Here is a 27,858-nt window from a genome sequence, read left to right as displayed (position 1 = left end):
AGAGACAATCTCTGGTACCCATCCTCTACTGTGTCGTCTACTCAGTTTCTTCCCTGAATAATCTATTCTTCGAAACAACCTTCACCCTGCCTGTCAGAAGACCATGTGAGGTTGTCGTTGACTGCATTCTGTCTTTATTTATTTATTGTAATGCAAACAGCGATTGGTAGGGTGTGATAGGCTATTCATACTGTAGCTTTTGCATCATTGCTCTGTCGGCGAGTGAGTTGGTGTAGTCCGCGGATCAGATTGCTCCTGTTTGAATTTTTATTTTTACTGCCGAGAAGCCAGCTATTAGGATTCATCATGCAAAAGAGGAGGAAGCCAGAGCCGATCCAGCTGAACCCAATTCCAGATGGGAACGCTATAAACGGAACCGGGGCCACAGAGTGAGTGGACTTGAGTCTTACGATGTCGTTTCGTGTCGAACAAGCTAGTAGAAGACTTCTTGAAACCAGAGTTGTTTTAATTCATGGATTGTTTGGCTCATTAAGAATATGGTTTGACTATGACAGGGCTGCTTAATAGATTTAGCATTGCTAAATCAGCTTGTATTGGCCATTAAATTGGTATTAGTATGGATATTTTTTAAGGGTGTGTTGGTTCTAAGACGTCAACAGATTTATAAAGCCCACGAATGAATTGTAAGCTTAAGGTGATTATTATTAGTTGACTTACATAACACCTCATATGATTCATTTTTGCGAAATGGGTGCCTTTTTAAGTTTGATAAAGTGATTTTAAAGTAAATAGATGTCAGATTTTAAACATTCTGTCAGTTAATCTCTTTGAGTGTTATTAAATTGCATTGTGCCATCTAAAGAAAAATGAATAAATTGTAATATATGTTGGAATATGGCTATGATATTTGTTACAGGTTTGAGAATAACAAGGTTGACAGTTTTACAGTTTTAGCTGTGTGTGTGTGTGTCAAAGCACCTTAATTCTAACAAGAAATGAGCACCAAATCAGCATATTAGAATCATCATCACAGGAATAAATTAAAATTTAAAATATATTAAAATAGAAAATGGATATTTTAAATCATAACAATATTTCAAAATTTTACTGTATTTACTAACAAATAAATTCATCCTTGGTGAGTATAAGCGACTTCTTTTGCCTCCAATATATAAAGTTATTGTTTTTTGGGCTGTGAAATATATATATCTGAAACATATCTATATTAACACAGGAAAAGTTGGTCCCAATTATTTATTAAGTAATTTTCTGAGGAAAACAAAACAAAACAAAATGCATGCTGTTTGTGGAATAACCCATGTATTATTGTTGTTTAGTATCCATGAGGTGCACATAAAAGAGCTGCATCGCCTGCCACTCAGATCAATGAGAATAGCTTATCACATTTGGACAGAGCTGCCAACACAACACCGCTCTTCTCTGTAGTATGTTGTCCAGACATAAATTAGGCCCAAAATGTAGTATTATAGGAGCAGAACTGGAGAGATAAAGCATCTAAAGTTGTCTGTGTGTTTACAATTTGTAGAGGCCAAAAATCCAGTGTTTTGTTGACCCTAATGTAAAACAGAAATGTAAATGAATGTGATATCATTCTCCGAGCCCAAGTATTATCAACCAGTTTACCTCAGTATGTGATTATTGAGGATTTAACTGACCACCAAATATAGATGCAAGTGACGGCGACGTATCGATTTGTTTGTCAGCTTCACATCCCCACTGATAGATATGGTGACAGAGGACCACCTCTGTCTGTGCTACCTTCATTTGGCAGGCCTGTGATTTTTCTCCTCTTGAAGCCAAGGCAGTGACAATCCTCACAGCCTGAGCCAGTGGTGCATGTCATTGCCTCTTGTTTCGTCGAGCTCACTTGAGAGCTTAGACACTTTTCCCCTCTTGTAGTCTCCATTTGGCATTAAGAGACTATTAATTATTTAGGATAAAGTTGCAGTCTTGTATATAGAAACTGGCTATTATTCGTACATAAATAATGAGTTGTGCTATAGTGCGATAGAAGAAGTGTTTGGGAGAATGACAGTAAAGCAGAATTACATTCCTTCCTGGAGAGCAGGACAGGCTGTGGCGAGCTCGCTTTGGAATGTGTGTGTGTGTGTGTGTGTGTGTGTGTAGCGGTGATTCAATCCTGTGGAAGTCAGTGTTATAGAGAGAGGCTCAGTGGAATGTTAAATACTGTGACAACGCTTTTTTTTCCCAGAAGCCTCTGCTTTAAATCTGTCGTGGCAAGCCTATGTCAAAGAGTGCAGTTAATATTATTTCTAAGTTCTTGCTTATCGCTTGTGAAGCACTTCATATGTATCACCTTATTCATGCATTTACAATTTGTAAATTAGGAGTAAACCAGCAACAGTATCTGCCTCCAGTGGAGAGTGAATTGATTTAGAAGCCATAAACAGCAATGAAACTACATGTTTTTTAAAGGGGCCATATGATGCGATTTCAAGTTTTCTATTCTGTTACACCAAATACACAAAATAATGATCTTTAAAAAAGCATCATATGACCCCTTTAAGACCCGACATGATTTTCTCATTCATATTTTCATTTTGGTGGCTTAAAGACCCTTTTAAAGTTTTAATAATCGTTAGAATTCTTGAAAAATAGGTAAGTCCACACCATAACTATAATGATAACAGCAAAGAGGAACAATATGGTTGAAATCACTTTCAGAATGATTTTTGATGAACTGATAAACGATAAAAATATTGACAGCCAGTCAGAATTCATTCTGACTTCAAGAGCTCGAGCATTTAAAGTGGCAGATGACAAAACTGCAGCATGCGCTTATAATAAACAGAATGATATTGTTCATTGGTGTGGAAGCTAATATAGTTATCATTTTATCTTTATAGTTATTGTTCTTGGTGTGAACAAGCCTCAAAACAATCCTACATATAGTATGTCACCACATGTACACTGGTGTTCAAAAGTTTTGGGTCGTTGACATTTTTTTATGTTTTTGATAAAAGTCTCATGCTCACCAAGGCTGCATTTATTTTTATTAAAAATACAGTAAAAACAGTAATATTGTAAAATATTATTACAATTCAAAATAACTGTTTTCTATTTTATTATATTTTAAATTGTAATTTATTCCTGTGATGCAAAGCTGAATTTTCATCAGCCATTACTCCAGTCTTCAGTGTCACATGATCCTTCAGAAATCATTCTAATATGTTGATTTGGTGCTCTTGGTTTCCTATTATTATTGATGTTGAAACAGTTGTGCTGCTTAATATTTTTGTGGAAACTTCTACATTTTCATTTGAATCACTCAAGTGTCAGACTTTATTTCTGGTGATATAGTTCTGTTCTTAAAAAGGTTACTGCAAATGACTAGTAAGTTTGTTTTATTTTCTTACCAAAGCCAGTTTTCTTTGTATTTGACACTTGCCAGTGCTAATTTTGTACCCTGCCAATATTGTTTCATCTCTCTTCAGTCTTCATTGGAAGCGGTTCCTCTGCTGCTATTGTTTCCCGCAAGCTCTATGCGGCATTGTGTCTTTTCAAGATTATCAGTAGGAAACCACACAGTGTTACAGTGTTACACAATCACACCACACACACACACACACACACACACACACACACACACACACACCATGGCACCATCTGCTGCTCTCCATTTTACTTAAGAGTGCTGCTGGGTGTATGAATGCTGCTATAGTGCATCAAGAAGAGCTTGATAATTCCCAGACATTCCCTAATTCTCTTCCTTTATGATGTTTATGTCTGAGATCTGTTTAAATTGTGGATTTACAAGATGGCAGCACAGATGTATCCACACAGGAGTGATTTATGGAGCGTAGTTAAAATTTGACCATAGAACAATCTCTGGTTTTGTGCTCCTCCCCAGAGAGAAATGGTTTGCTTCTGTCTAACCTCAGCTGATCCCGGGGCTCCCTAGTGTTTACATCCACATTCCAGTGCACGACATGTGATGTTGACCACTTATTTCCTGTGTTTGATCATACTGTATCCACACACCTCTTCAAAAACTCAAAAGAAAAAAAGTAAGAGAAGTTATGATTCTTCCAAGTACTGTTCTTGGGCCTTCAAAAGCTTTTCTGGTTTTGAATTTCAAACTATGAGCAGCTTTACTCTTCACTTTTATGCACTTTTTGTATCTCTCCTCAGAAAGAATCTGCCCTTTTTATGTAAACAAAATGGTGTATCAAAGGTTAGGCTAAATAATTAAATACTGTGTAGTAGTATTGAATTATTTATTACTTTCATACAAGTTGTTGCAGCATAGCATGCTGCGTTGTCACTACATTCTACATTAATACTGTGTTGCAAAAAACACCATCGCAATGAACAGTTTCGCTTTGTATTATGGTCAAAATAATAAAAAAATAATAATTTATGTTGTAAATATTTTTTGAATTAATGATTCAAATTTCAATTAATTTGTAAAATGTTATGAATTGATTTTGTTAGATGCTCTTCTTGATGATGAATTTTAATTTTAAAACACAGAATCCAGAACAATTCAAGTGAAAACACATATTTGGGAGGAAAACATAGCAGTTTGTTATGTGGAAAAAATTGTGGGAAAAAGAACCATATTCTTGCCTTGCAAACTTAACTTTTGCATTTTTTGTGATGTATTGGTTGGTTTTTGAAGGATCGTGTGACACTGAAGACTGGAGTAATGACTGCTGAAAATTCAGCTTTGCCATCACAGGAATGAATTATATTATAAAATATATTAAAATAGAAAACAGATAAAATTTAAATGGTAATAATATTTCACAATATTACTGCTTTTACTGTCTTTTTGTTTAAATAAATGCAGCATTGCTGATGCAAATTTATAAACCAATTTGCTGTTATGCGTTTTATAAACTAATTTTGCCTATTATAAATCAGTAATTTATGTTTTGCATTATATCATATTGTTGTAAATTTTTTTATAATTTTCTTTATAATATATTAAATAAAACGAATTTTCAGATAATACTGCAAAATAAAAAACTTTAAAATTTAATTAAAAAATTTATTGAAATTAAAATAAAAACAGTAATTTTTTAAACTTGAAGTGTTTTATATTATAATATATATTTGTGGTAGTGGTGGAGCCAGTAAAAAATGTTGGCAAGGCAATTAAAATTTTGAACTACTGGTCTGATCAGGCCAACAGAACAAATCTGGCAGTAGAGCTCTGTTATGAGCTTTATATCCTCTGTGGCTCTTCACATGGACTGAAACTGCTCTGGATAAGGCCTCCTACATGCAACACAAGGTTTGAGTTGTGAAGTATTTTTCTCCAATCTGGCATCTTCTGCGTCCTTCACCATTATCACGTCTCCACCGCAGCGTGTCCACGCCACCCACTTACACCCACACAGCAGCCTCGTAACCATGGTTATATCTGGCCTTGCTGTCAAAAATGAAAACACTTAGCCTCATTCTGCATATAGATGAGACAAAGACATCCTGGAGTACTTGTGCTGTTCTCATTCACCTGAGTCTGTCCTGGAGCTTAAATGTTGCGATATTTTGCAGACTGATCAGCAAGCTTTGATGCAAATTTATGTATGAGTGTCATTTGTTGTGGACCGAAACATTGTTCAAGAGCAGAACAACATGTTTTACATCTGAATTGGCTCAGTGCTTAAAAGCCCTCGTGGCTCATGGTGTCCAATGGTCCTGAAACACTAATTTGGAGATACAGCATGAGATACACCCACATTACAGATGTTTGCGACATGCGTGGCACCAAAGCTGGATTACAAGCTGCAGGAAACCTAAGATTATGTTAAAATGATTCCTAATTAGTATCAATATCTGAATCATAAGACTTTTAATTGGTTCATTTGAGCACACAAGAAGATTCGTTCATGATTGCACCTGGTAAATGCAGTTATGCAACAGTGAAGAACAGAGTGCTGTTGGAGGAGATGCAGAGAGGATGAAGAGCGGAGGGTCATGGAAGTTAAAGGAAGCTAAGGAAATACATCACCATGACAACAGGGCCAAGGGAAAGATTCTCATGCTTAGAGGAACTTACAGTTTCCTCAGACAGAGCTTTAGGAAGAAGATGTTATAAAGTCTTCTCATCACATACATTTCCACGCACACATTGTACAATATTCAATATTCTTACATTTTCTGCCTTAAGGATGGGAATATGTTTCAGCGTGCAAGAGCTTTGGCTTATTACCACGAGAGGAATTCTTGTTGTAGACATTAATGTATAATATGTAAAGCAAGTCTAAGACTAGTAGTGTTATTTTAGTATTATTTATATACTATTGCAGTATTTATTAATATTTTGAAGGAAGCTTTCATTTTAGTTTTAGTAATTGTATGTACTTTTGTCATTTATTTTTACATAATTTTAGTGTTGGTCATTTTGGTACTTCAACCTCAGCTTATTTTATTTTAGTTCAGGGCAACATTTCTATTTTTTAAGTTATGTAAAACTTTTGTTTAATTTTCTTTCAGCTTTTTAATTAACTAAACATTTTGAATGGCTTTAGATTTAGTTAACAATAGCAACACTGGACTGTAGTTTGAAAAATGACAGTGTCAGTGACATTATGCATTTTTGTCCCATTAATTTATTAAAAAATACATCCAAAAAGTAACGCATAAAGTACACACAATGACTTAAAGGAATAGTTCACCCAAAAATGAAAATTTTGTCATCATTTACTCACCCTCAGGTCGTTCCAAACCTGTATGAGTTTCCTTCTTATGTTGAACACAGAAGATATTTTGAAGAACCAGTTGTTGGTCTCCATAGGCAAAGAAATACTATGGAAGTCAATGGGAACCATCAACTGTTTGATTACCAGCATTCTTCAAAATATCTTATTTTATGTTCAAATAAGAAAGAAACTCATACAGGTTTGGAACGACATGAGGGTGAGTAAATCATGACCATCAAATCATCAAATTTTTCATTTTTGGGTGAACTATCCCTTTAAATACACACTCTGTGATATGCATGATTTCATTTACTGATTTAAAAATTCAATTTGATATTTTTCAGGGGGCATGAAGTAAAAAATTTAAGGGTAATACAACTGTCCGGATACTGTAATGAATAAAACCTTATTAAATAATTTAGCATAATCATCTATTAGGAAAAATAGTATTTTAACAAAATTGCTTAACTGAGTATTAATATTTGAAGCATTTGCTTCAGTTAAAGAGGAGCTCTGTAGACCCTCATGGCTGTGTTGAGGTGTAGATTGAACCATTTACTTTCATCACTTTACAAACTAAATTCATTTGTGTCTGTCTGTGTTAGAACAAATCTGGAAGCTCTGCAGAAGAAACTGGAAGAACTGGAGCTGGATGAGCAGCAGAAGAAACGCCTGGAGGCTTTCCTCACCCAGAAGCAGAAGGTCGGAGAGTTAAAAGATGATGACTTTGAGAAGATTTGTGAGTTGGGTGCAGGCAATGGAGGAGTGGTCTTCAAGGTCTTACACAGACCCTCAGGCTTCATCATGGCCAGGAAGGTATGTTATGATAAAGCAAACTGCTACAACCAGGGAGGGTGTTAGTTTCAGCTTCAAGCATGCTAGAAAGGTCGCTGAAGTCCATTGATTGTCATTACCAGCCTTGAATCGATCGGATGCAGTTTAGAGCTGCTTGCCTCAGAGCCAGTGCTGCCTCTCCAATATCTCTTGAAGGCATCAGCTATTCGTGTCATCATGTCTTTTTATAGATTGTAAAAAGTTAGACATTACATCAATAAGGCATGACATTCTGTTCTTAGCATGCAGAATGGATACTGTGACATTTATTGCACATGTAATGCATGTAGTGAAGCTAATTGCACTTGATTCAATAGTTCTTCCTTGAGAGTCAAATGACACTTTTCCTAACAAACCTGTCCAAGAAAAAAAACTACTTTTAAGACAAATTACCACTAGTCCACTACCTAGAATGATGAAACAAATCATCCTTAACATGAGACCGGCTGAAGTGCAGTCAGCACACAAACTCCAAACAGCTCATTTACCGCATACATGAAACAAAGAATTGACAGTATGCATGCAGAGAAGCAACTCCTTATCAGCTAACTATAAAATGCAGACACCCTGGCAATTACAGAGAGAAGTTCTGCCTGGTACTGAGAGAAATTAATGAGGCTTTTGCATTATGCTTTGCCCTGCACTTATAAAGACAAAATCACAACATTGTAAACAGCATTATGAATGTAAAACATTAATATAAAGAAAAAATATGCGAATGTTTCTTCAATTTCAGTGGTTGATTTTTATTAAAAGTAATAGATTTCAACCTTTTTTCTTGTAATATAGTCCTCTTTTTCTTCTTTTCATGCAGTTGATCCACCTAGAGATCAAGCCAGCAATAAGGAATCAGATCATCAGAGAGCTGCAGGTGCTGCATGAGTGTAACTCTCCCTACATAGTGGGCTTCTACGGAGCTTTCTACAGTGATGGAGAGATCAGCATCTGTATGGAGAACATGGTACTGTCTGCTCTCAGTGTCAAACATAATACAGAGGAATATGAGAGTTTACCTATCTCTCGCTATATACCAGTATAAATATATATAATCTGTTGGATAGTTTGAAGTCTAAAGTTTAAAGTTTTTGAAGTTTAAAATAAATTAATACTTTTAATCAGCAAGGATTCATTAAATTGATCAAAAGTGACAATGAAGACATTTATAATGTTTAGATTATTATTTAAAATAAATGCTGTTCTTTTGAACTTTCTATTCATCAAAGAATCCTGAAAAAATAATGTTTCCACAAAAATATTAAGCAGCATAACTGTTTTAAACTTTGATAATAATATGAAAAATATATGTTTTAAATATATTCAAATAGAAACCTGTAAAAAAAAATAATTTATCAAATAAATACAGCCGTGGTGAACACAAGATACTTCTTCAAAAAAAAAAAAATTGCAATAAAACTATTGTACTGTAAAATAAAAACTCAGTATTTATTATTATTATTATTATTAATAATAATAAATACTTTTTATTTTACAATACAATAGGATTACTGCAATTGTAACATATTTCTTTGCTCATTTGATATACATTGAACAAAATTATAAACGCAACACTTGTTTTTGCCCCCATTTTTCATGAGCTGAACTCAAAGATCTAAGACTTTTTCTATGTACACAAAAGGCCTATTTCTCTCAAATATTGTTCACAAATCTGTCTAAATCTGTGTTAGTGAGCACTTCTCCTTTGCCGAGATAATCCATCCACCTCACAGGTGTGGCATATCAAGATGCTGATTAGACAGCATTATTATTGCACAGGTGTGCCTTAGGCTCACATTTTAGAGTGGCCTTTTATTGTGGGCAGCTTAAGGCACACCTGTGCAATAATCATGTTGTCTAATCAGCATCTTGATATGCCACACCCGTGAGGTGTATGGATTTTCTCGGCAAAGGAGAAGTGCTCACTAACACAGATTTAGACAGATTTGTCAACAATATTTGAGAGAAATAGGCCTTTTGTGTACATAGAAAAAGTCTTAGATCTTTGAGTTCAGCTCATGAAAAATGGGGGCAAAAACAAAAGTGTTGCGTTTATAATTTTGTTCAGTGTATATATGTATTTCATTTTATCATTCATTCATCCTTTCAGTATCCTTAAAAATCACTACCTTTGCTTTTATAGGTGCTTTATAAGTATTGCTGAATTAAAAAAAAAATCCATTAAAAATCTTGGTAACACCTTACTTAAAGCCTTTATGTATAATGTAGTATAAAAGTAGTTTTAATGCATTAATTATGCCTTGTAATGCAACTTATAATGCACTGTACAATCTCATGAATAATTGTAACCTACAGTTGACATACATTATAACACTTATCAATTCATTGTTACACCATGCATTTAAAATTTGGTTATAATTATTTCCAACAAGATATAATGTATTAAAACGCACATTATGAATAATTATAATGCATTATACAATTTAAGAACCCTTCATAATGCATTATACATAAAAGCTTTAAGTAAAATGTTACCAAAATCTTTTACTGTAGGATGGCGGCTCACTGGACCAGTGCCTGAAGAAAGCAGGCAAGATCCCAGAACAAATACTGGGCAAAGTTAGCATTGCGGTTGGTATCTCTGCAACCTTTCTCAACAATATCCTCAATGGTCTCTTCTGGACTGTTTCCAGAAAGCAAAGCTAAAGCAAAGTGCTTAATGTTTCTGGACCTGTTTCCTTTCCATTTATGCAGGTGATAAAAGGCCTGTCCTACCTTAGGGAGAAACACAAGATTATGCACAGAGGTGACTGGTGTTGTGTTATCTCAAACTGATATATCTGTTCATCTACTTTTTCTGTTTACACTGTATTTACTGAAGGGAAGACCTTGTCGTTGTCTTGCAGATGTCAAGCCATCTAACATACTGGTGAACTCGCGTGGTGAGATCAAGCTGTGTGACTTTGGTGTGAGTGGACAGCTCATTGACTCCATGGCCAATTCGTTCGTGGGCACCAGGTCCTACATGTCTGTAAGTTTATTCCCAACAAAAATACCAATTCTATCAAATCTTCTTACTAACATCCCATTCAATTCTTTAAAAAATTACCCATTGTAGTATAATATATATGTTAATATATTATTTAAAAAATGACTCATGATGACCCATGTTAATATAATATGTGACCCTGGACCACAAAACCAGTCTTAAGTCACTGGGGTATATTTGTAGCAATAGCCAAAAATACATTGTATGGGTCAAAATAATAGATCACATAAATCTAATCTTTCATTGAAGTAAAACAATTGAAAACGGGGAAAATCTCATTATGAAATAAATGTTTTTCTCTAGTATTTGTTGGCCACAATTATTGGCCCCCTTTTCTTCAGGACTTTTTGCAACCTCCATTTGCCAAGATAACAGATCTGAGTCTTCTCCTATAATGCCTGATGAGGCTGGAGAACATCTGACAAGAGATCAGAGACCATTCCTTCATACAGAATCTCTCCAGATCCTTTAAATGCCGAGGTGCCTCTCCTCTTCATTTTACCTCATTCATTTTCTACAGTGTTCAGGTCTGGGAACTGTGATGGCCATGGTAGAACCTTCATTTTGTGCTCAGTGACCCAATTTGTGTTGATTTGGATGATTTTCCTTATAGAAGATCCAACCACGCTAGTAAAGGCAGTCAGGTTTTGATTTTTTTATCTGTTGGTATCTGATACAATCCACAATGCCATGTATCTAAACAAGATGCCCAGGACCTCCAGCAAAAATATAGGCACACAACTGTAAGATTTACAGAATCTCAGACACTTTGATCAAACACCTCAGACACGTTGATCACCTGAGATACACCCAGACACTTTGATTAAACTGTAAGACTGGAAGATCTTCTGAGATATAGACAATACACAGCAAGTGCATTAACATACAGACATTTGTCTCAACATCCCACATAGGACTTATTTGCACCAAGGCTTGACTAATTTCTGCAATTTTCCAGCTGTGATCCTTTGGTTCTACTCATTCTGATGAATGATTATGGGAATTTGGCCTTTGTGTTGGCTCATATTTATACGTCTGTGAAACATTAAGTCAATTTCATGTTCCTAGCCACCCTTGTGTGTTAAAAATGAAATGTAAATATGAATGGGAATATGCTTCAGAGATATTTGATTTATCAAAAATGTATTAAAAAAGGTTGTTAATAATTATGGCCAACGTGTATTGGAGAAAAACATTTATTAAAAGCTGATTTCATTATATCCACACTTTCAGTTGTTTCAATTAAATGAAAGGCTAGAAGTTTTGAATGAAAAACCAAAATTATAATGCAGATTTATTTTCACTGCCTTTTTTGCTCATATTTACCAAGGGGCCTAATAATTCTGACCACAACTGTACTGATCAGCCACAACATTACAGCCACTGACAGGTGAATTGAATAACATTGATTTTATTGTTACAATGGTACCCATCAAGGGGTGGGATATATTAGGCAGCAAGTGAATTTCATGTGTTGGAAGGGCCAAATAGTAATGGCTAGACAACTGGGTCAGAACATTTCCAAAACGCCAAGTCTTGTGGGGTATTCTTGGTATGCAGTGAAAAGTGGTATCAAAAGTGATACCAAAAGTGGTGCAAGGAGGGATAACCACTGGTGAACTGGTGCCCAATGCACCCTGCCATACTACAAAAATGTTTAGGAATGGCTTGAGGAACTTGACAAAGTGTTGCCTACACATCTGTGGGATGTGCTGGACCAACAAATCCAATCCATGGAGGCCTCACCTTGCAACGTACAGAATGTGAAGGATCTTCTGCTAATGTCTTGGTTTCAAAGATATCACAAGACAAATTTGTCTTGTGATATCTTTAGGCAGGTGGTTTTAATGTTCTGGCTGATCAGTATCAGTGTATATACTTTAAAACAATCTTTTGACAATTCAATTCTTTTTTTTTTTTTTTAAGTATTTTATTTGTAAAACTTTTTTCTTTTTCAAAAACGTAACACTCCATAGCGTACTATATATGTATACTAATACAATATAACCAAAATAATTACCCCATACCACACTTCTCCCCTCCCCCCCCCCAACCCATACATGCACCAAATATTCATGAAAGTACTCTAATCACACATCACCATCAGAAGAACCTCACCAACAGAAGGACCAAGGAAATGAAAAATGGAAAAGAAAAAGTAAAAAACAGAAGAAAAACAAGATCGAATGACACGTAACACATTAACAACATAGCAAGGACATCCTTAAAATATAGACCTGAGATAGGGGCCCCAGATTTTGTCAAACATCTTTAATCTGCCCGCTCTAGGGAAATGTGTCCTTTCAAGCTTGAGGGCCGAAACCATTTCAGCTAACCATTTAAAAAAACTTGGGAGGTGACGTGGATTTCCACTCCATCAAAATCACTCTTTTGGCCAGCACCATGCCAAACATGAGGGAGAGTTGTTGAGATTGAGGCCAAATTAGAGCCTGGTCTGAACATCCAAATGGCGCTAAATCTGCGTCAATATTAATCTCATTTTCAGAAGCGTGAGAATAAAGCCTAAAAATACTTTTCCAAAATTCGGATACCTCAGGAGAGGACCAGAATATGTGACCATATGTCCCGTCAGTACTTTTACATCTATCACACAAAGGAGAGATAGAAGGGTACAACCTATTCAGTTTAGCTTTGGTATAATGTAATCTGTGCATCACTTTAAATTTTATAAATTGTAGTCTCACATTAATAGAGCGCAATTTAATTCTTCAGCCAGGACATGATTCCGTGGATGTTTGATTTGGAGTATCTCAGTACGGCCATCTGTTTGTTCAGGCTCCTGTTTTTCATCACATCGCTTCCTTTATGATAATGTTCATTTCCTCTCTCTATGATCCTTCTCCTTTTATCTCTGTGTCCATCTGTAGCCCGAACGCCTTCAAGGGACTCACTACTCTGTCCAGTCTGACATATGGAGCATGGGTCTCTCTCTGGTTGAGATGGCTATTGGACGCTTCCCTATCCCACCACCTGATGCCAGAGAGCTGGAACAAATCTTTGGTCAGCCCCTTGAGGGGGACCCCTCGGCCAGCGACGCCTCCCCTAAACCCAGGCCTCCTGGTCGACCCGGCAGCTGTGAGTGTCTGTTTGTTATCCTGTAACTTATGTTAAGAGGTGTTTCTGAGAATATAATGCATAATAAAGTGATTTTATTTTTAATCTGTTTGTCTTTTCAGCATACGGTCCAGACAGCAGACCTCCCATGGCTATATTTGAGCTGCTTGACTATATTGTCAATGAAGTAAGCTTTCAGTGGTGCTTAAAAGATCACTAAACAGTTTTATAGCAGTGAATTCATTAAAGTGAGGATGTATTGGCTGCTTCACTTAGCCTTAATGGAGCTGTTTCTCTTTTTTCAGCCACCTCCCAAGCTACCAGGTATCTTTGGTGCAGAATTTCAAGACTTTGTTAACAAATGGTAAGCAAAATTGCACTGTAGCTCACCTAGTAGAGCATGGCACATATAATGCCAAGGTCATGGGTTTGATTCCCAGGCAACTGGCATACTGATAAAAATGCAGAGTGCAGTGAAAGCTGCTTTGGATAAACTCATCTTCTAAATGCACAAATTCTTCTTCAGTGGTGCTTGCTGCTCCATCTAGTGGTTGAACTAAAACTAGTTTGGGGTTCTCCGGGGAATGCAAGTTTAGCAAGAGAATGCAGAAAATTTGAGTCTCACCAGGGTCTCCGTACTAGACAGACCAATGTATTAACATTTTAAATTCTGTCGCTCACAGTTTTTTTGTTTTGTGCAGTTTAATCAAAAATCCAGCAGAAAGAGCAGACCTCAAGCAACTGGTGGTAAGAACAATCATTTTCTTTCAATACTTATGTATATATTTTTCCTATGGCTGCACCTCATGCATCTAACGTCTAATCATTTTTTCCCCCCAGGTCCATCCCTTCATAAAGAACTCGGAGGCAGAGGAGGTTGACTTTGCTGATTGGTTATGCAGCACCATTGGGCTAAACCAGCCAGCAACTCCAACTCACAGCGTAGGAATGTGAGAGCAGCCATCTTTTTCTACGCCAGCCATTTAGTATTTCTTCACCTGCAACATCCCCAGTTCCACCGTACCAGTCAGTCCAGATGCCAACAGCAAACTACTGCCCTCTTGAACACACTCCTTATTTTAGATGTTGTCTTGAGCATTAACTAGCATACTGCTGTTATTAACAATGCATTACGGCTCCAATAGGTCGCTTGAAATCTGTTCTGCCAAATATTGGTTGTTAAATGCCGATAGCATCCATAAGACCAGAAGACATTAAATGCTATGGATCCTCCTAAATGTCAACTTGCTGTGATCATGTTATTCTTTTGAAACTCTTAATTTCAAAGTTTGTGACTGCACTGTCAGCTACCCCTGAAGTGGTTACATTATTTCATTGTAATGTTTTGTGTTCTGCTTTATTTCCATGGTGAATTTGCAGCCTTTAACTCACAAAGTGAGAGAAAAACAGTCATAACTTATACAAACTTGTATATTATAATAAAAGATTTATTTAACAGATGACAACTAATGGAATGTGGCAGTGCTTACGTTGTATGCAGTGGATTAAAAAGGACAGATTTATCAGAATTTTCAACAGCTGTTTTATTTGAAAATCATTTGTGAACTCCATAGTCTGTTCATGAGGTTTAAGCTTGAGCTGGAACAGGAGCAGCTGCAGGCTTCTTGGCCTTGGTCTTCTTCACAACCTTCTTCTTCTTGGGTTTCAACATCTTGGCCTTGATCTGCACACAAATTTACAGATTTAGAAATTGCTTAGCATGTTTATCAGACTATAGTGACACTTGTGGGTCATGAGGGTACTTACGTCAGGGTTGTGTGCCAGGATAGCACGGCGACGGGCTGTCTTGGCATAGGGGTTGAGCTTCATCATCACTCTCAGGTTCTTCAGAGGGTTCTTCTTGAGTATTCTGCGATGAATCTTGTGTCTGCAATTGTGTAAAGAAACTTGTTACCCTACTTATGTAGACTTAAAAAAAAAAAAAAAAAAAAGACTTTCAAAGCAAGATGGCTCAGGACTTCCTATTCAATCATTAGTCAGAAACACGGACCTGAAGTAATCTCTATCACTGCAATGATATGTTGGCAATATAAATGATCAAAGTAACCAAAACTTACTTAGCAGGACGAAGTGCCTTCTGGACCTCCTCGCTCTTTAGGATTCTGTGCAGATCTGTGTTGTTCATTTTGTGCATGGGCAAGCTGGAACATGACAAGACAGCAAGTCCAAAAGTTTATGCTTAACATCTACACATTTTAATATCTAGGTGTGCATCTGAACAAGTGGGGTTTCAGACCACCTTATTTTTCACTCAGAACTTTGATAATATCATTGTGTTCAAAAACACGGACTGTAAAGTATAAGCTCATCACTGTTGTTCAACGCACAACCAGACAAGGATAAGACCGAAGGGTAAGGGAACTCACTTGTAGTCCACTTTAAGGGAGGAGGCTTTGCGCCAAGTGCCATAGAGGTCATCCAGTTTGCGGAATGCACCCTCAGTCCAAATGCAAAAGCGTCCAATGTGTCCACCTGGAGCAAGCTTCAACAAGTCCAGTCTGCTCACGGACTGCAGTGTGATGCCTGAGAAAAGAGACCTTGTGGTTCATGATTTTGCAATCATCTGGATCAACATAAATTTTGCGTGATACAAGTTAAGGATCAGAACTTCCACTGAAATCATAGGATTCATAAACACGGACCAGAAGTGGATATCATCATGTTTAAAGTGTGTTCACGTGAAGCAACTGCAAAACACAAGATCTCGTACCAGGGATGTTTCTGAAAGCTCGTGTAACACCGTTGTCTTCGTTGTAGATGATGCATGGTCCCTTACGCTGGATACGCCTTCGGTTCCTCATCTTACCCTTACCGGCACGCATTCGCTGAGAGGCGTAAACCTAGAGACCAGAAATATGCATCAAAAAGACTTAATGCTGGTAAAGCGCAACATTTTAAGTCAGAGTTTGACAGTAGCTCACCTTCTTGATGTCGTTCCATGCCTTAAGCTTCTTCAACAGAAGCACGGCCTCCTTAGTCTTCTTGTATCCTTCAACTTTATCATCAACAACAAGTGGGACCTCAGGAATCTCCTCAATGCGGTGACCTGAAACATTTGCCATTTGTTTTAAGTCAGTGGAACCAAAAAAACAAAAACAAAAAAAAGTTTAAAGGGGTCATATGATGCTGCTAAAAAGAACATTATTTTGTGTATTTGGCGTAATGAAATGTGTTTATGCGGTTTAAGGTTCAAAAAACACATTATTTTCCACATACTGTACATTACTGTTTCTCCTCTATGCCCCGCCTTTCTGAAACGCCTCGATTTTTACAAAGCTCATCGGTCTGAAAAAGCGAGGTGTGCTGTGATTGGCCAGCTATCCAGTGCGTTGTGATTGGCCGAATTCCTCAAGCATGTGACGGAAATGTTACGCCCCTTCCCATACTGTTGATGCCGTGTCCCGGCCGGAGCGATGATTCAAAAACATGAAAACCCATTATAAACGAGGCATTTGTTGCATCCAGTGGGGACATAATTATGGATTATAATGACTTATACTGTCTTTTTACGCGTTGCATCGCGCCGCATAAACATAAAACCATGTCTGCATTTGTGATCGGAGAAATGACAAACAACAAGCCCTACTCTACACTGCCCAAAAAACTCGCTTTAAATTTATAAAATATAAAAACTCTTTAAATATTGAAGCGTACTTACAGTCTTTGAGTCGGTGGGCTGAGTGAGCAGAGGCGGCGGGCTGTATTAGTATTATATGTAGTATTTCTTTAGCAACCGGCATGGATCAGCTCCAGGCATGACAAAGCAGATATCGTCCTCTTTTGGAAGACCAAACAAAGTAGTTTCGCTTTCACAACGAATCACACAGCGCATTCACAGAATAAAAGTTACGCCTTCTTTCTTTGCGTGAACATTTGGGCGGCGTTATGCAAATCTTCCCACATAGTGATGTAGATATGTGGGGGCGTGTTAGAACGAGCCGTTTTAGGTAGGTGTGGCTGACTCAACTTTTATAAAGAATATCTCTTTGGATTTGAGACTTTAGTCTTTGCAACTTTACAGATCTTCTTTATGCACCAAGAGCTTGTAACACTCCAAAGAGAAAGGAAAAATTGAAAATCGCATCATATGACCCCTTTAAGGTAATAGCAAATATTCTATATTTATTGCTGTGCTCAGCATTCGAAAGGGAAAAACCAATAGTTGGTTCGGCCCTTCTGCAAACTGGGTTTCTATTGCACTGAATTGTGAGCAGAATGCCAATAAATGGCAACCCACATAATATATACAGTGCATACAGGCACTGTCATTATAAGGACCCCAACTTTTGGATTATGAAGCTCTGGACACAATGTGTTCACTCACCTTTGGCCATGACCAGGGCAGGCAGAGCAGAGGCAGCCAGGGCAGAGCAGATGGCATAACGTTTCTGGTTAACGTTGACCCTGCGGTGCCAACGGCGCCAGGTCTTTGTGGGGGCAAACATGCGACCACCACGACACATCTACAGTGGAGTCAAGGGTCAACATTTCACACTAAAGGGCCTGTTCACACAAAAGTGAATATTCAGTGTGAAAATTTGATGCATTAAGCATTTTGAGTTGAATCAATGACTGTTAATGTGTGTTCAGACGATACAAACATTTGCATGTCGTCAATGTGACTTCCCCTTCAAAGAAAGCTGTTCTAATGTCTTTTCCATTGCACTACAAAAAAAAATGGCCAACAATTTTGCGCTTTTGGTCACATGCCAAGAGCTGCTGCTGTTACAAAGTTTTGTCGGCACGAACAGCAGAGGAAGAATCCTGAACCAGCTCTCCTGTCTGTGCTCTTGTTTTTTTAGCGTTACTTAATAATCACCATAGTGAATACAAAAATCTGAACTGCTTTGAAAACATGTAAATTCTGTTTGAATAACTTTGTGATAAATGGGTTAGAAACAAAGTTGCAGAGAGCTGTTTGTGTATCATAGTAACTGGGGTAAACCACTGTATTTCTGCATTTCCCGTCTGCTGTTTTTTACTCATTGGTCTGAACAAACAAATCTAATGCGAAAATCAGATCAAATTACTATGCTGAACATTTGCGTTGGTGTGAACAGGCCTTAATTTTTAAATATGTATCTGTGAACCAGCTCAGTCTTAATATTCGTCAACCTTCCACACCAGCATGAGACAGCAGGCAACTGTCGCTGTGCATAGAGTAAGACGCAAATTACACCATCACAGCAAGGGTTGCTTATAATCACGTTTTGACAAGTTGTTCAAGTAAATGTTGCGATAGTTTAGGATACATTTCCGAAAGCACCCTGTCCGGAGCGGTGGGTGCCACCACCACGCACACGGGGGATACGGGCCACGGCTCTTCCTGTGCCCCAGGACTCAGCGCTGGTCTGGTGACCTGAAACGACACACAATTTGGAGTTATGTTTGACCATGTCATACCGTGGCAAAATATCATAGACAGACAAATGCCTCTCAGAACTTCCAACATAATCAGTCGTCAGAAACACGGACCTTGAAGTGGAATGTCATCATTGAATTGACACTTCAACTTTGTGTATTTAAAACAACACTCACCGGCCAGTGCACTGACAGCGTAGGGCTGGCGCTTGTTCTTGCGCATGTTGGTATGCACAAAGTTCACAACATCAGGGCGGATGGGAGCCCTGAACACTGCAGGCAGAACCACATTTTTGCCAGATGTCTCCCCTTTCTCGGAGTAGACCGTGATTAACGGTCGGGCACAAGCCTAAAACAACAAAAACAGAGGTATGAATAACTTGAGATATTTCCATTTACAAGTTTATTCATCAGTTATAACATTGAATCTTGCTCAGTCTCGGTTTTCATCAGCCTTCTGTGCCAGCATGAGACAGCAGGCAACTGTCACTGAACACAGAGTAGGACGCAAATTACACCATCATAGCAAGAGTACCAGATAAAAACTTGGGAGGAAAAATAAAAAATTATATTAAGGTGCAAAACATTTAACTATAGAGTAAGTATAGTGGGAAACTGCTGTAAATTAAAGTGATAATTAAGTGTAAAATCAACAGTGTTGTTATTTGTTTATCCTAAGGTTGTTCTAACTTGTATGACTTCCTTTTACTATCATAAGGATGAATAAACGATTTAGTTATTTTCAAGTGAATGATCACTTCAATACTTGTCTATTGCAAACCTAAAATGAAGCGTCTGCGTTCAAACCTAAGACTAGGCCACAACACGCAAGCTAACATTTCCAACTATGTTCTTACATATGATCTCAAGGCTGTTAAATTCTATTTAGATATAAGGGTTTCTAAAAGGACGGAATAGCATTTCTTTAAAATCGTGTTTGAATTTCGAGGCATTAACCTCTAAACGGAGTCAACTGCCAAATCTTGACTACACGTGCGTACACGCCGCACTAGATAAAAATGGCTCCCGAGAGCTGCGGTTAGTGCAAGCATAGAAGCTAACGTGTAACATTTCATCCAAAAACCAACTGCTGGTTAATTATATGCACGTAAAACAGTATAACGCGCTTAAGGCCGTGAAATAATATTCTCTGTGCTCACCATTATAGTAAGTTTTCACGGCTCGCCAGGAACCACGCTCCTAACTTGATGGCGGCCACGGAAGAAAAGGAAGAATGAAGCACTCCACCGGCACTTGCATATCCATCCGACATATGTCACTTCCGCCCAAGCCTGTGTTTCATTTTAGACAGTAGCTTATTTTTATAAACATGATCTAGATTTAATTATAAAATTATTTTGTATCATTTATTCTTTTCATTACAGTGAACTGCAATAAGATACATTCGATAAAGTAATAAACGTGGCAGTATGTTTCGGCACTATATAAGTAGTGGAAGCTGGCGGATGGGTCATATGGATCTACTTTCAGTAATCCATTCAAATGTTTAGAAATGTTTGAATTTTTTTGTATTTCATTAGTTTTATCTTAGTTTAAAATAATATTGAAAAAAATTTTTTTTTTTTTTTTAATTGTTGACCGTTATTTTTTTTAACAAGAAAAGGCGTGGCAAAAGGACGCCTGCGTCATATGGTCCTAACCCTCGTGACGTATATTAGGCGCGCTGTAATCAAATAGTTTTGAACCCTGTAAGTTTTTTATTCAAACGCTTAGAATTTGGTAATTAAATATATATTTTGTTTTAAAACAAGGGGAATGGGATCAAAATTAGTCTCGGACGCCAACGCATTTGTTAAATTTCTGAAGTGAGTTATTGTCCCTTTCTTTTTTGTTACGATTGACTGAACTTGAATAACTGGCATATCTGTCATGTTTTTTGTTATGTGTAATTCATATATTTATCTTATATTTTCTTTTCTTGCTTGTTTTAGGTTGTGTCGAGATGAAAATAACGAGAACTGCACGTATATGGTAAAACTAAAATGTGTGCAGATGAATAGATCGATGTTCAGTCATGCGTATGGAAAACAAGTTATTTGTTTATTTATTTATTTCAGGATGATATTTCAGTACTACTGGTGGAGAAGGAAGAACTTTTGCACGACATAATCGGTGGAAATCAGCCTATCTTTGTCTGTGAGAAAGCAGTAAGTTAGTTTATGATGGCCTCATATACATAGTATGTGCTATTCTTATTTACACTAAACATTATATAACATGTGAACTTATTTAATGAAAAGCAACCACGGTGTGAACCAGAAGCTACAGAAACTACAGCTGACACCAGTGTTGTTGAAGAAACTTTTTTTAAAGTGGAGCAAGATCTAGGACCTCAGCCTCTCTCTGTCATGAAAGCAAGGTGAAAGAAGTTGCTTGTTGCAATATAGTACAATTGAAGAATTTTTTCCCTCACGAAAGCTGAGCACTATAATAAAGAATTATTTTACTCCCTTTCATTTACTAGGCAGCTATTGTCTTGGTACACCATGGCTCAAAACCCCAACATGCCCCAGGTGGAAGCCCCAGGGACTCTGCACCCTCTGTGGGTCCGTTGTGACAAATTGGACCTATGTGCCACTGCCTGGCTTGGAGTAGAAACTGTCTATAGTGGGAACAAAACCAGTGGTGTCAAACTGTATACAGTCAGCTGCAAAGGTAGTAGTGCTTATTTGTTACTCATGCATTATTCAAAGGGATAAGTACCCATAAAGAGAGACAAACCTTTCCCAATGTTCTGCAGGTCCAACAGGAGATGAAACCTCTTTCACCACACTGGATGACCTTAAACAAGAGCATGAGAAAAGACACCATGCTTCTACAGTAAGAATTTTTTGTAATTTAGCTCCTATAGGTTTCTCACTATTAGGGATCTGTTAAGAGTATTATGATTTTTTTTTTTTCAGGTGGCGACCAAAGGCTATGCACAGTACAACCTGTTTTGCTCCTTAAAAGAGGAGAGCATGATGTTTGAGTCCCAGAGCAGTGTAATAGCGAGTCTCACATGGAATAATGTGGAGAAAGTATTGGAGTGTCCTCCGTTGTCTTCTAAAGCATCTCTGGTCAGCATCAGTGCCGCATCCAGTTGCCTTTGATGCTTTAGTCTCAATTAGTCTCAAGTTTTGATCATACTGCCTCTTGAGGTTACGAAGTGATTTGTTTAGCTTTTGTTTTTCCTATTTACAGAATATCAAAGTCGCAGTTGGAGACATAAGGAGTCCATTGTATCAGACCTATAAAGAGATGGAGTTCCTTCTGGTAAGTGTTGGAAATAAATTGTGTTTCCTATACAGTGTAATTTTAATGTTATATCTATACTATTTTGGTGTTTTGTTTTTAGATTTTCAGGTGTCATTTTAATTTTAAAGTTTTTTTTTAGTAATTTTGTTATTTGCTTTTGTCATTTGTTTAAAAAAAAATTCTATTTAACTTTAATTTAATTTTAGTTGTTGTCATTTTAGTATTTTAATTTAATTTATGTAATTTTAATAAAAAGCAGTTTAAGTTTGTTGTGTAATATTTATATTTTATGTTGTTTCAGCTTTGTTTCAATGAATGAAAAGTATTTTAAATAGTTTTAGTTAACAATAACAATGTTTTTCTGTAATAAATCATAAATAAAAAATTACTTACTATAAAAAGCTTGACTTATTCTAGATAGAGAAATGTTTATCAGTATATATTATATTATATTGTTAATATGTAATTATAATATAATAATTTTCATGTCATCAGCATTTATTGTTTTTGTTTTAAATAATTTGACTAGGCTCTAGCAGAGGGTTTGAGAACAGGAGAAACTGAATGGTTGGAACCAATGGAGACTCAGTCTGCAGTGGACCTGACCAGAGCACTCATTGAGGGTACAGCAGCTGTGCTGACTAATTTGTGTACTGTATGTGCTGTATACATAGCAAGAAACCATAAATAGATATAGATAAATAGATATAAATTTGCTGGTTTATGAAGCTGTTTTTCTCCCTTGTTTTAGAGCTTGAGAATGTTGGACAAGGAGCACCAGGACACACTTCCAAAGCGTCTGAGGTGAATTAACAGCACAATTCTTCATTCACTTTTATTATATATTGTTAGGTAAATTCTCAGTTTGTGTTCCACCTAAGAAGAAAGATTCATACAGATTTGGAATGAATTAATGAATGAATGGGTAAACAATGGCAATTTTATTTAATTTATGTGTGAACTATCCATTTGATCTTTTATAACAGAAACAAAAAGCTAAGACAGATGCTATAGCAGCCTTCAGCTCGATGGTGATTGAGAGAGGAGACCTGGACTTTACAGAACAACTGTGGGAGAAGATGAGGAAGAGTAAATATTACCTTTGGGAATTTTCACGAAATACAGCAAAACATCTTTACTGAAACCAAATGTAATATTTTTTTTCTTCTCATAGGTGTAACTTCATATCAAGATGTAACAGAATGTCTGAAAATTGTTGTCAAAGCAGTGAAACTTGGTAAAATCAAACCATGGGTGTGTGCAGCTTCATGTCTATTTAAATGCACTAAAGATTTTTTTGGTTAACCATTGTGAATAAACATGATCTAACATTTTTATCCTTTTTTCAGCATAAATATTTAAAAACTGTAATGAGGGTATTGTTTTCCTTAGATCCACAAAGACAGCAATAGCACTCTCAGTAAGCTGATCCTGCAGTCGTACCAGCAGCAGATAGACGCCATGCCTCTCACTGGCCTCACACCCGCTAATATGCTGCTAGAGCTCGGCCTGGACAAGATCAGGAAAGACTTCATCAACTACCTTGTTGGTACATTAATTTTCAAATTTCAAATCTAGCTGTTTTTTTGGTTTATACTTCACTTCATATCTTAATTACCTTAATAAAATGTTAGTTTTTAGATACTCTTTGTGAAGCAGGTATCAGACTTAATTCTGACGTTATTCTTTTTTAGGAAAGGAACTTACAACTCTCAACTATTTGGTAGAAAACTACTTTTTACTTTTTAATTTATTTTCTACGATTTAGATAAATACTATCATGTACTGGGGTTGTTTATACACTTTATTTGTAATTTTTAGAGATACTACTTGGACACAGAGGTGGAGCTGCAGGAGCAGGTGATGAGAGTAAGGAAACTGCACCATCTGCTGGAGATCTTGGGCACCTGCAGCACTTTCCTCAGTCTTCCTCATGATCGCCTCTTCCTGTTCACTCAGTGAGCTTCCTGCCTTTTCCAGAAATTGGAAAGATTTGAGTTCCTATTGTTTTTCTAAAGTTAATATGAACTGTAATTTACACATTAAGGATGTTGTTTGCTTTTTTGAAAACCAAAACAAATCTTTAGAATCTGCTGTTAACTTTCTTATCCTTGTGGCAAAATTCTATTTTAACAAACAAAGGTTTCTTAAGAAAATACCTACTTTTATAGATTTCTTATGTGAAGTAGAACATTTAATTAAATCACTAAGAGTAATTAATAACAAAAAATGTATTTCTTTTTTGAAGAGATTTGATGAGATCTTTCATGTACAGTGATTAATGCTTGTTTTTTTTTTTTTTTTTTTTTTTTTAATCCTTCAGAGAGCATTTTGGGATGATTGGGGATGGTGCATAGCAAGAGAATTAAACAGATGAAAAAACTGATTTCAGTAGTTAGATCTTACATGTTTCTAACCATGATATTTGATATCAGGTCCTGTTTGCAATACTACAAAACATCCAACTATGATGAGGACCATGTCTTCCAGCTGCAAATTAAACCTGCGCTTATTAGCTATTTTTATGAGAAGTGAGTATTTGCTGCATTTCTTATGAGCTGTCATATTCTCTCTGTATAATTCTTCCAGTTGTAAGATGTATTAAACAGAATAATGATATTTGTAAGTATGAATTAATATTTGTTTGTTATTCTCTCAGGGAGCAACCTTTCTCTTGGGCTATGGAGGTGTCCAGTGGACAGGGGTCAAAGGAAGTCAAGACGGCATTGTATCTCAGTGACATTATTTATTTATTTTTTTAAACTAATCCTTTCTGGTGAAAAACTACATTACCCAAGACTCTGCAAATCTCCAATCAGAGAATTGAAACAAGCAAAGCATGCCAAAAAAAACTCTTTAGTTCTTTCCCTCATTAAGTACACTGTCTTGTACCTTTTGTCTTTTTGCAGAATGTTCAAATACTTTTTTGTTTCTAATCAAGTTTGTAATGTTATGATTTGCATTTTTGCTGATTGGTTTGGTTCATAGCCTATATCTCTTTAAAAAAGAAAGAACGTAAAATGAATGGGAAACATAACTTTCAGAACCAAGTCCATGAAAAGTGGGTGAGCACTGTTGCACTCTATTATAGCTCGTCCTAATGAAATAAGGCTTCGCGGTGCATTGACCATTTAAGCAAAGGTGCTCCAATAGCCGATCTGGTTATTTCTTTATGGTGACATTTAATTAAGAATATATGTACTATGGAGCCATTTTAACATCATTCACTGAAGCTTGCAGAATATGGCCCCTGAAGACTTGAGACATTTCAGCTTCCCAAGATCAGAGACGGCCTGTAAGATGTATTAAACAGAATAATGATATTTGTAAGTATGAATTAATATTTGTTTGTTATTCTCTCAGGGAGCAACCTTTCTCTTGGGCTATGGAGGTGTCCAGTGGACAGGGGTCAAAGGAAGTCAAGACGGCATTGTATCTCAGTGACAAGCCTCTAGTAGACCACATTAGTTTTGACTTAGGTGAAGTCACTAGCTGTTTTTTTTCCAATTGCTGTTCTAGTTTTATGTCTTTTGTTGTTGAGTTAATTGAAACAAACATGACATTTTAAATGATCTGGTCACACACATGCAGATGTACCCCTAGATGAGTCTGTGAATGGAGAAAGTGAGAAGATGTCTTACTACAGGACCATGGTGAGCTGTAGTCTCATCAGCTTCACTTAACACTGGTAAGACTCCATATCATAGAAATTAACTCACAGAAAATGTCATTTCAAATGTCAAATACCATATTTATTTATTGTTTTTTTATGCAATGGGTTTTAATTTGTTATGCACAATACTGTTCAAAAGTCTGGGGTCATTTTTTGTTTTTTAAATTTCTGGTGAAAAACTACATTACCCAAGACTCTGCAAATCTCCAATCAGAGAATTGAAACAAGCAAAGCATGCCAAAAAAAACTCTTTAGTTCTTTCCCTCATTAAGTACACTGTCTTGTACCTTTTGTCTTTTTGCAGAATGTTCAAATACTTTTTTGTTTCTAATCAAGTTTGTAATGTTATGATTTGCATTTTTGCTGATTGGTTTGGTTCATAGCCTATATCTCTTTAAAAAAGAAAGAACGTAAAATGAATGGGAAACATAACTTTCAGAACCAAGTCCATGAAAAGTGGGTGAGCACTGTTGCACTCTATTATAGCTCGTCCTAATGAAATAAGGCTTCGCGGTGCATTGACCATTTAAGCAAAGGTGCTCCAATAGCCGATCTGGTTATTTCTTTATGGTGACATTTAATTAAGAATATATGTACTATGGAGCCATTTTAACATCATTCACTGAAGCTTGCAGAATATGGCCCCTGAAGACTTGAGACATTTCAGCTTCCCAAGATCAGAGACGGCCAGAACTGGAGTTGCTTAATGTTCTTTTTTTTATCCAACTACAACACACAATCATTCTGAGGTTTTTTTATAGACTTTGTCAGAAGTTTTCCAAGCTGAAAAGAAAAGAATAAGTTACTTCTATGTGTACCCTAGTGTCTAAACTTCATCATGCACTGGCCAAACCTTTGGCATCTCTACATGGTCTTTCTTTTCCTTGGATTTGCTTCTAGCTGGAGGGGCAAACATAGAAAAATCCTGTTAGAGGTTTCGGCTCAGTCTCTGTTTCAGACCTTCCCAAAAGTCTTTGTCAATCCATTCTCATGGTAAGCATACCGAGTCCCTATGGACACTAATGGCTAAGTAGAAACCTAGTCAAACCACAAATGAGGTTAGCATAATAAAACAGTGGAGATCCAGATGAAGACAAGGAATGTTCTCATGTACTGTTCAAGAGGAATTTGTTCTTGATTAAAGGCTACATGATGATTTCTTTTAGTCTGTGATCAACAAATGGAATTTTTCCTTGTTTGCCCTGGTTCTTCAACTAAGTTTGAATCAATGATCCACTGACCTGCAGCCAGGAGCTGATTGCTGGTGGAGCAAGTCTCTGTAGCCTTCGTTTTCCAGTTCTCAACCTGCCAATGATGATGATTCAGAGCATACAGTCATTGTCTCATTTATTCATACTATTCTCTTACAGATAGAGGCTGTAAGATCAGCCTCCTGATCAGCCCCAGAGAGGGAGGCTAGCAGATGGGCACTCGTTTCAGGATTCTGTTCCGTAATCTGTCTTTTTATATGGTATTTAACTTGACTGTTTAATTCAGTTAATTACACCACCTTTAATACATAGTTTATATAAACATTTAAGTATAAAATGGTTTATATGTTTTTGTATCATTTAAAAATAAACATTTGGAACATGTCCAAGGCAACTAGAGTTTGTTCAATATAAGACGACAGAAAAATAATTAGAAAATACCATTTATATGGTAATGACATCCTAATCTTGGGTGTTCTCCGAGATGGTTTTGTTGGTAGATAGCAAAATGAGGTTGTTGGTGTATTCACCCTAAACAGCTATTTAATTGGAAATGTTCGACTCCACAAACATTTTCATTGACTCTAAATAGCATGTTTCAATACCAAAACCGATGATCTAATAATCCAAATAGTACTGCAAGACAGCTGTCAAACAATCTGGAGCAGAATCAGTTCATTCAAAATGTTAAAGGGGTCATATGATGCGATTTAAATTTTTCCTTTCTCTTTGACGTCTTACAAGCTCTTGGTGCACAAAGAAGATCTG

At 36.7% G+C, this 27,858-nt stretch overlaps 3 protein-coding genes across 4 annotated transcripts in view; 2 read left to right on the top strand and 1 right to left on the bottom strand.

Moving 5' to 3' along the window:
• The first annotated feature begins 11 nt into the window (after positions 1-11).
• Positions 12-15,102, top strand: map2k1 (mitogen-activated protein kinase kinase 1). The gene is made up of 11 exons (XM_016550541.1): positions 12-389; positions 7,259-7,469; positions 8,302-8,448; positions 9,996-10,073; positions 10,197-10,248; positions 10,349-10,473; positions 13,380-13,587; positions 13,689-13,753; positions 13,872-13,930; positions 14,268-14,313; positions 14,407-15,102. The coding sequence occupies exons 1-11, from the start codon at positions 307-309 to the stop codon at positions 14,518-14,520; spliced, it is 1,188 nt and encodes a 395-aa protein (XP_016406027.1). The 5' UTR covers positions 12-306; the 3' UTR covers positions 14,521-15,102.
• On the bottom strand, positions 15,092-20,205 carry LOC107738720 (60S ribosomal protein L4-B-like). The gene is made up of 10 exons (XM_016550542.1): positions 20,109-20,205; positions 19,126-19,297; positions 18,840-18,946; positions 17,912-18,050; positions 16,509-16,633; positions 16,298-16,427; positions 15,954-16,110; positions 15,645-15,728; positions 15,334-15,454; positions 15,092-15,250 (listed from the first exon to the last, which is right to left on the bottom strand). Exons 1-10 carry the CDS (start codon positions 20,109-20,111, stop codon positions 15,155-15,157), a joined length of 1,134 nt encoding a protein of 377 aa, XP_016406028.1. The 5' UTR covers positions 20,112-20,205; the 3' UTR covers positions 15,092-15,154.
• A 390-nt stretch (positions 20,206-20,595) lies between these two features.
• LOC107738717 (protein zwilch homolog) overlaps positions 20,596-27,858 on the top strand; it is a 12,126-nt gene continuing 4,863 nt past the window's right edge. Inside the window, exons 1-19 of one of the 2 annotated variants that reach the window (XM_016550537.1) lie at positions 20,689-20,774; positions 20,901-20,940; positions 21,027-21,116; positions 21,210-21,328; positions 21,434-21,624; positions 21,710-21,789; positions 21,873-22,028; positions 22,153-22,224; positions 22,736-22,829; positions 22,958-23,010; positions 23,193-23,295; positions 23,381-23,460; positions 23,599-23,755; positions 23,901-23,929; positions 24,028-24,164; positions 24,642-24,737; positions 25,570-25,685; positions 25,798-25,894; positions 27,250-27,411. In XM_016550537.1, the coding sequence (XP_016406023.1) occupies positions 20,725-20,774; positions 20,901-20,940; positions 21,027-21,116; positions 21,210-21,328; positions 21,434-21,624; positions 21,710-21,789; positions 21,873-22,028; positions 22,153-22,224; positions 22,736-22,829; positions 22,958-23,010; positions 23,193-23,295; positions 23,381-23,460; positions 23,599-23,755; positions 23,901-23,929; positions 24,028-24,164; positions 24,642-24,737; positions 25,570-25,685; positions 25,798-25,889 (1,755 nt within the window). In that variant the 5' untranslated portion in view covers positions 20,689-20,724 and the 3' untranslated portion in view covers positions 25,890-25,894; positions 27,250-27,411. Of the gene's footprint in view, positions 20,775-20,900; positions 20,941-21,026; positions 21,117-21,209; positions 21,329-21,433; positions 21,625-21,709; positions 21,790-21,872; positions 22,029-22,152; positions 22,225-22,735; positions 22,830-22,957; positions 23,011-23,192; positions 23,296-23,380; positions 23,461-23,598; positions 23,756-23,900; positions 23,930-24,027; positions 24,165-24,641; positions 24,738-24,865; positions 24,948-25,569; positions 25,686-25,797; positions 25,895-27,249; positions 27,412-27,858 lie in introns of those variants that run through there. The other variant, XM_016550536.1, reaches the window with a different exon arrangement.

The sequence above is a fragment of the Sinocyclocheilus rhinocerous genome, unplaced genomic scaffold (genome assembly GCF_001515625.1).
Source record: "Sinocyclocheilus rhinocerous isolate Xijiao unplaced genomic scaffold, SAMN03320098_v1.1 scaffold1938, whole genome shotgun sequence".
In the NCBI taxonomy this organism is placed as follows: Eukaryota; Metazoa; Chordata; class Actinopteri; order Cypriniformes; family Cyprinidae; genus Sinocyclocheilus; species Sinocyclocheilus rhinocerous.
The sequence above is the reverse complement of the archived record's forward strand: the minus strand, read 5'-3'. Positions and strand labels throughout refer to the sequence as shown.

Coding starts and splice junctions, on each gene's coding strand:
- map2k1 (XM_016550541.1), top strand. CDS start 307: ATGCAAAAGAGGAGGAAGCCAGAGCCGATCCAGCTGAACCCAATTCCA. Junction 10,074..10,196: donor TGGGCAAAGTTAGCATTGCG/GTTGGTATCTCT, acceptor CCATTTATGCAG/GTGATAAAAGGCCTGTCCTA. Junction 10,249..10,348: donor ACACAAGATTATGCACAGAG/GTGACTGGTGTT, acceptor GTTGTCTTGCAG/ATGTCAAGCCATCTAACATA.
- LOC107738720 (XM_016550542.1), bottom strand. Junction 16,634..17,911: donor TGCCCTGGTCATGGCCAAAG/GTGAGTGAACAC, acceptor CAAATGTTTCAG/GTCACCGCATTGAGGAGATT. Junction 15,729..15,953: donor TCCCTTAAAGTGGACTACAA/GTGAGTTCCCTT, acceptor GTCATGTTCCAG/CTTGCCCATGCACAAAATGA.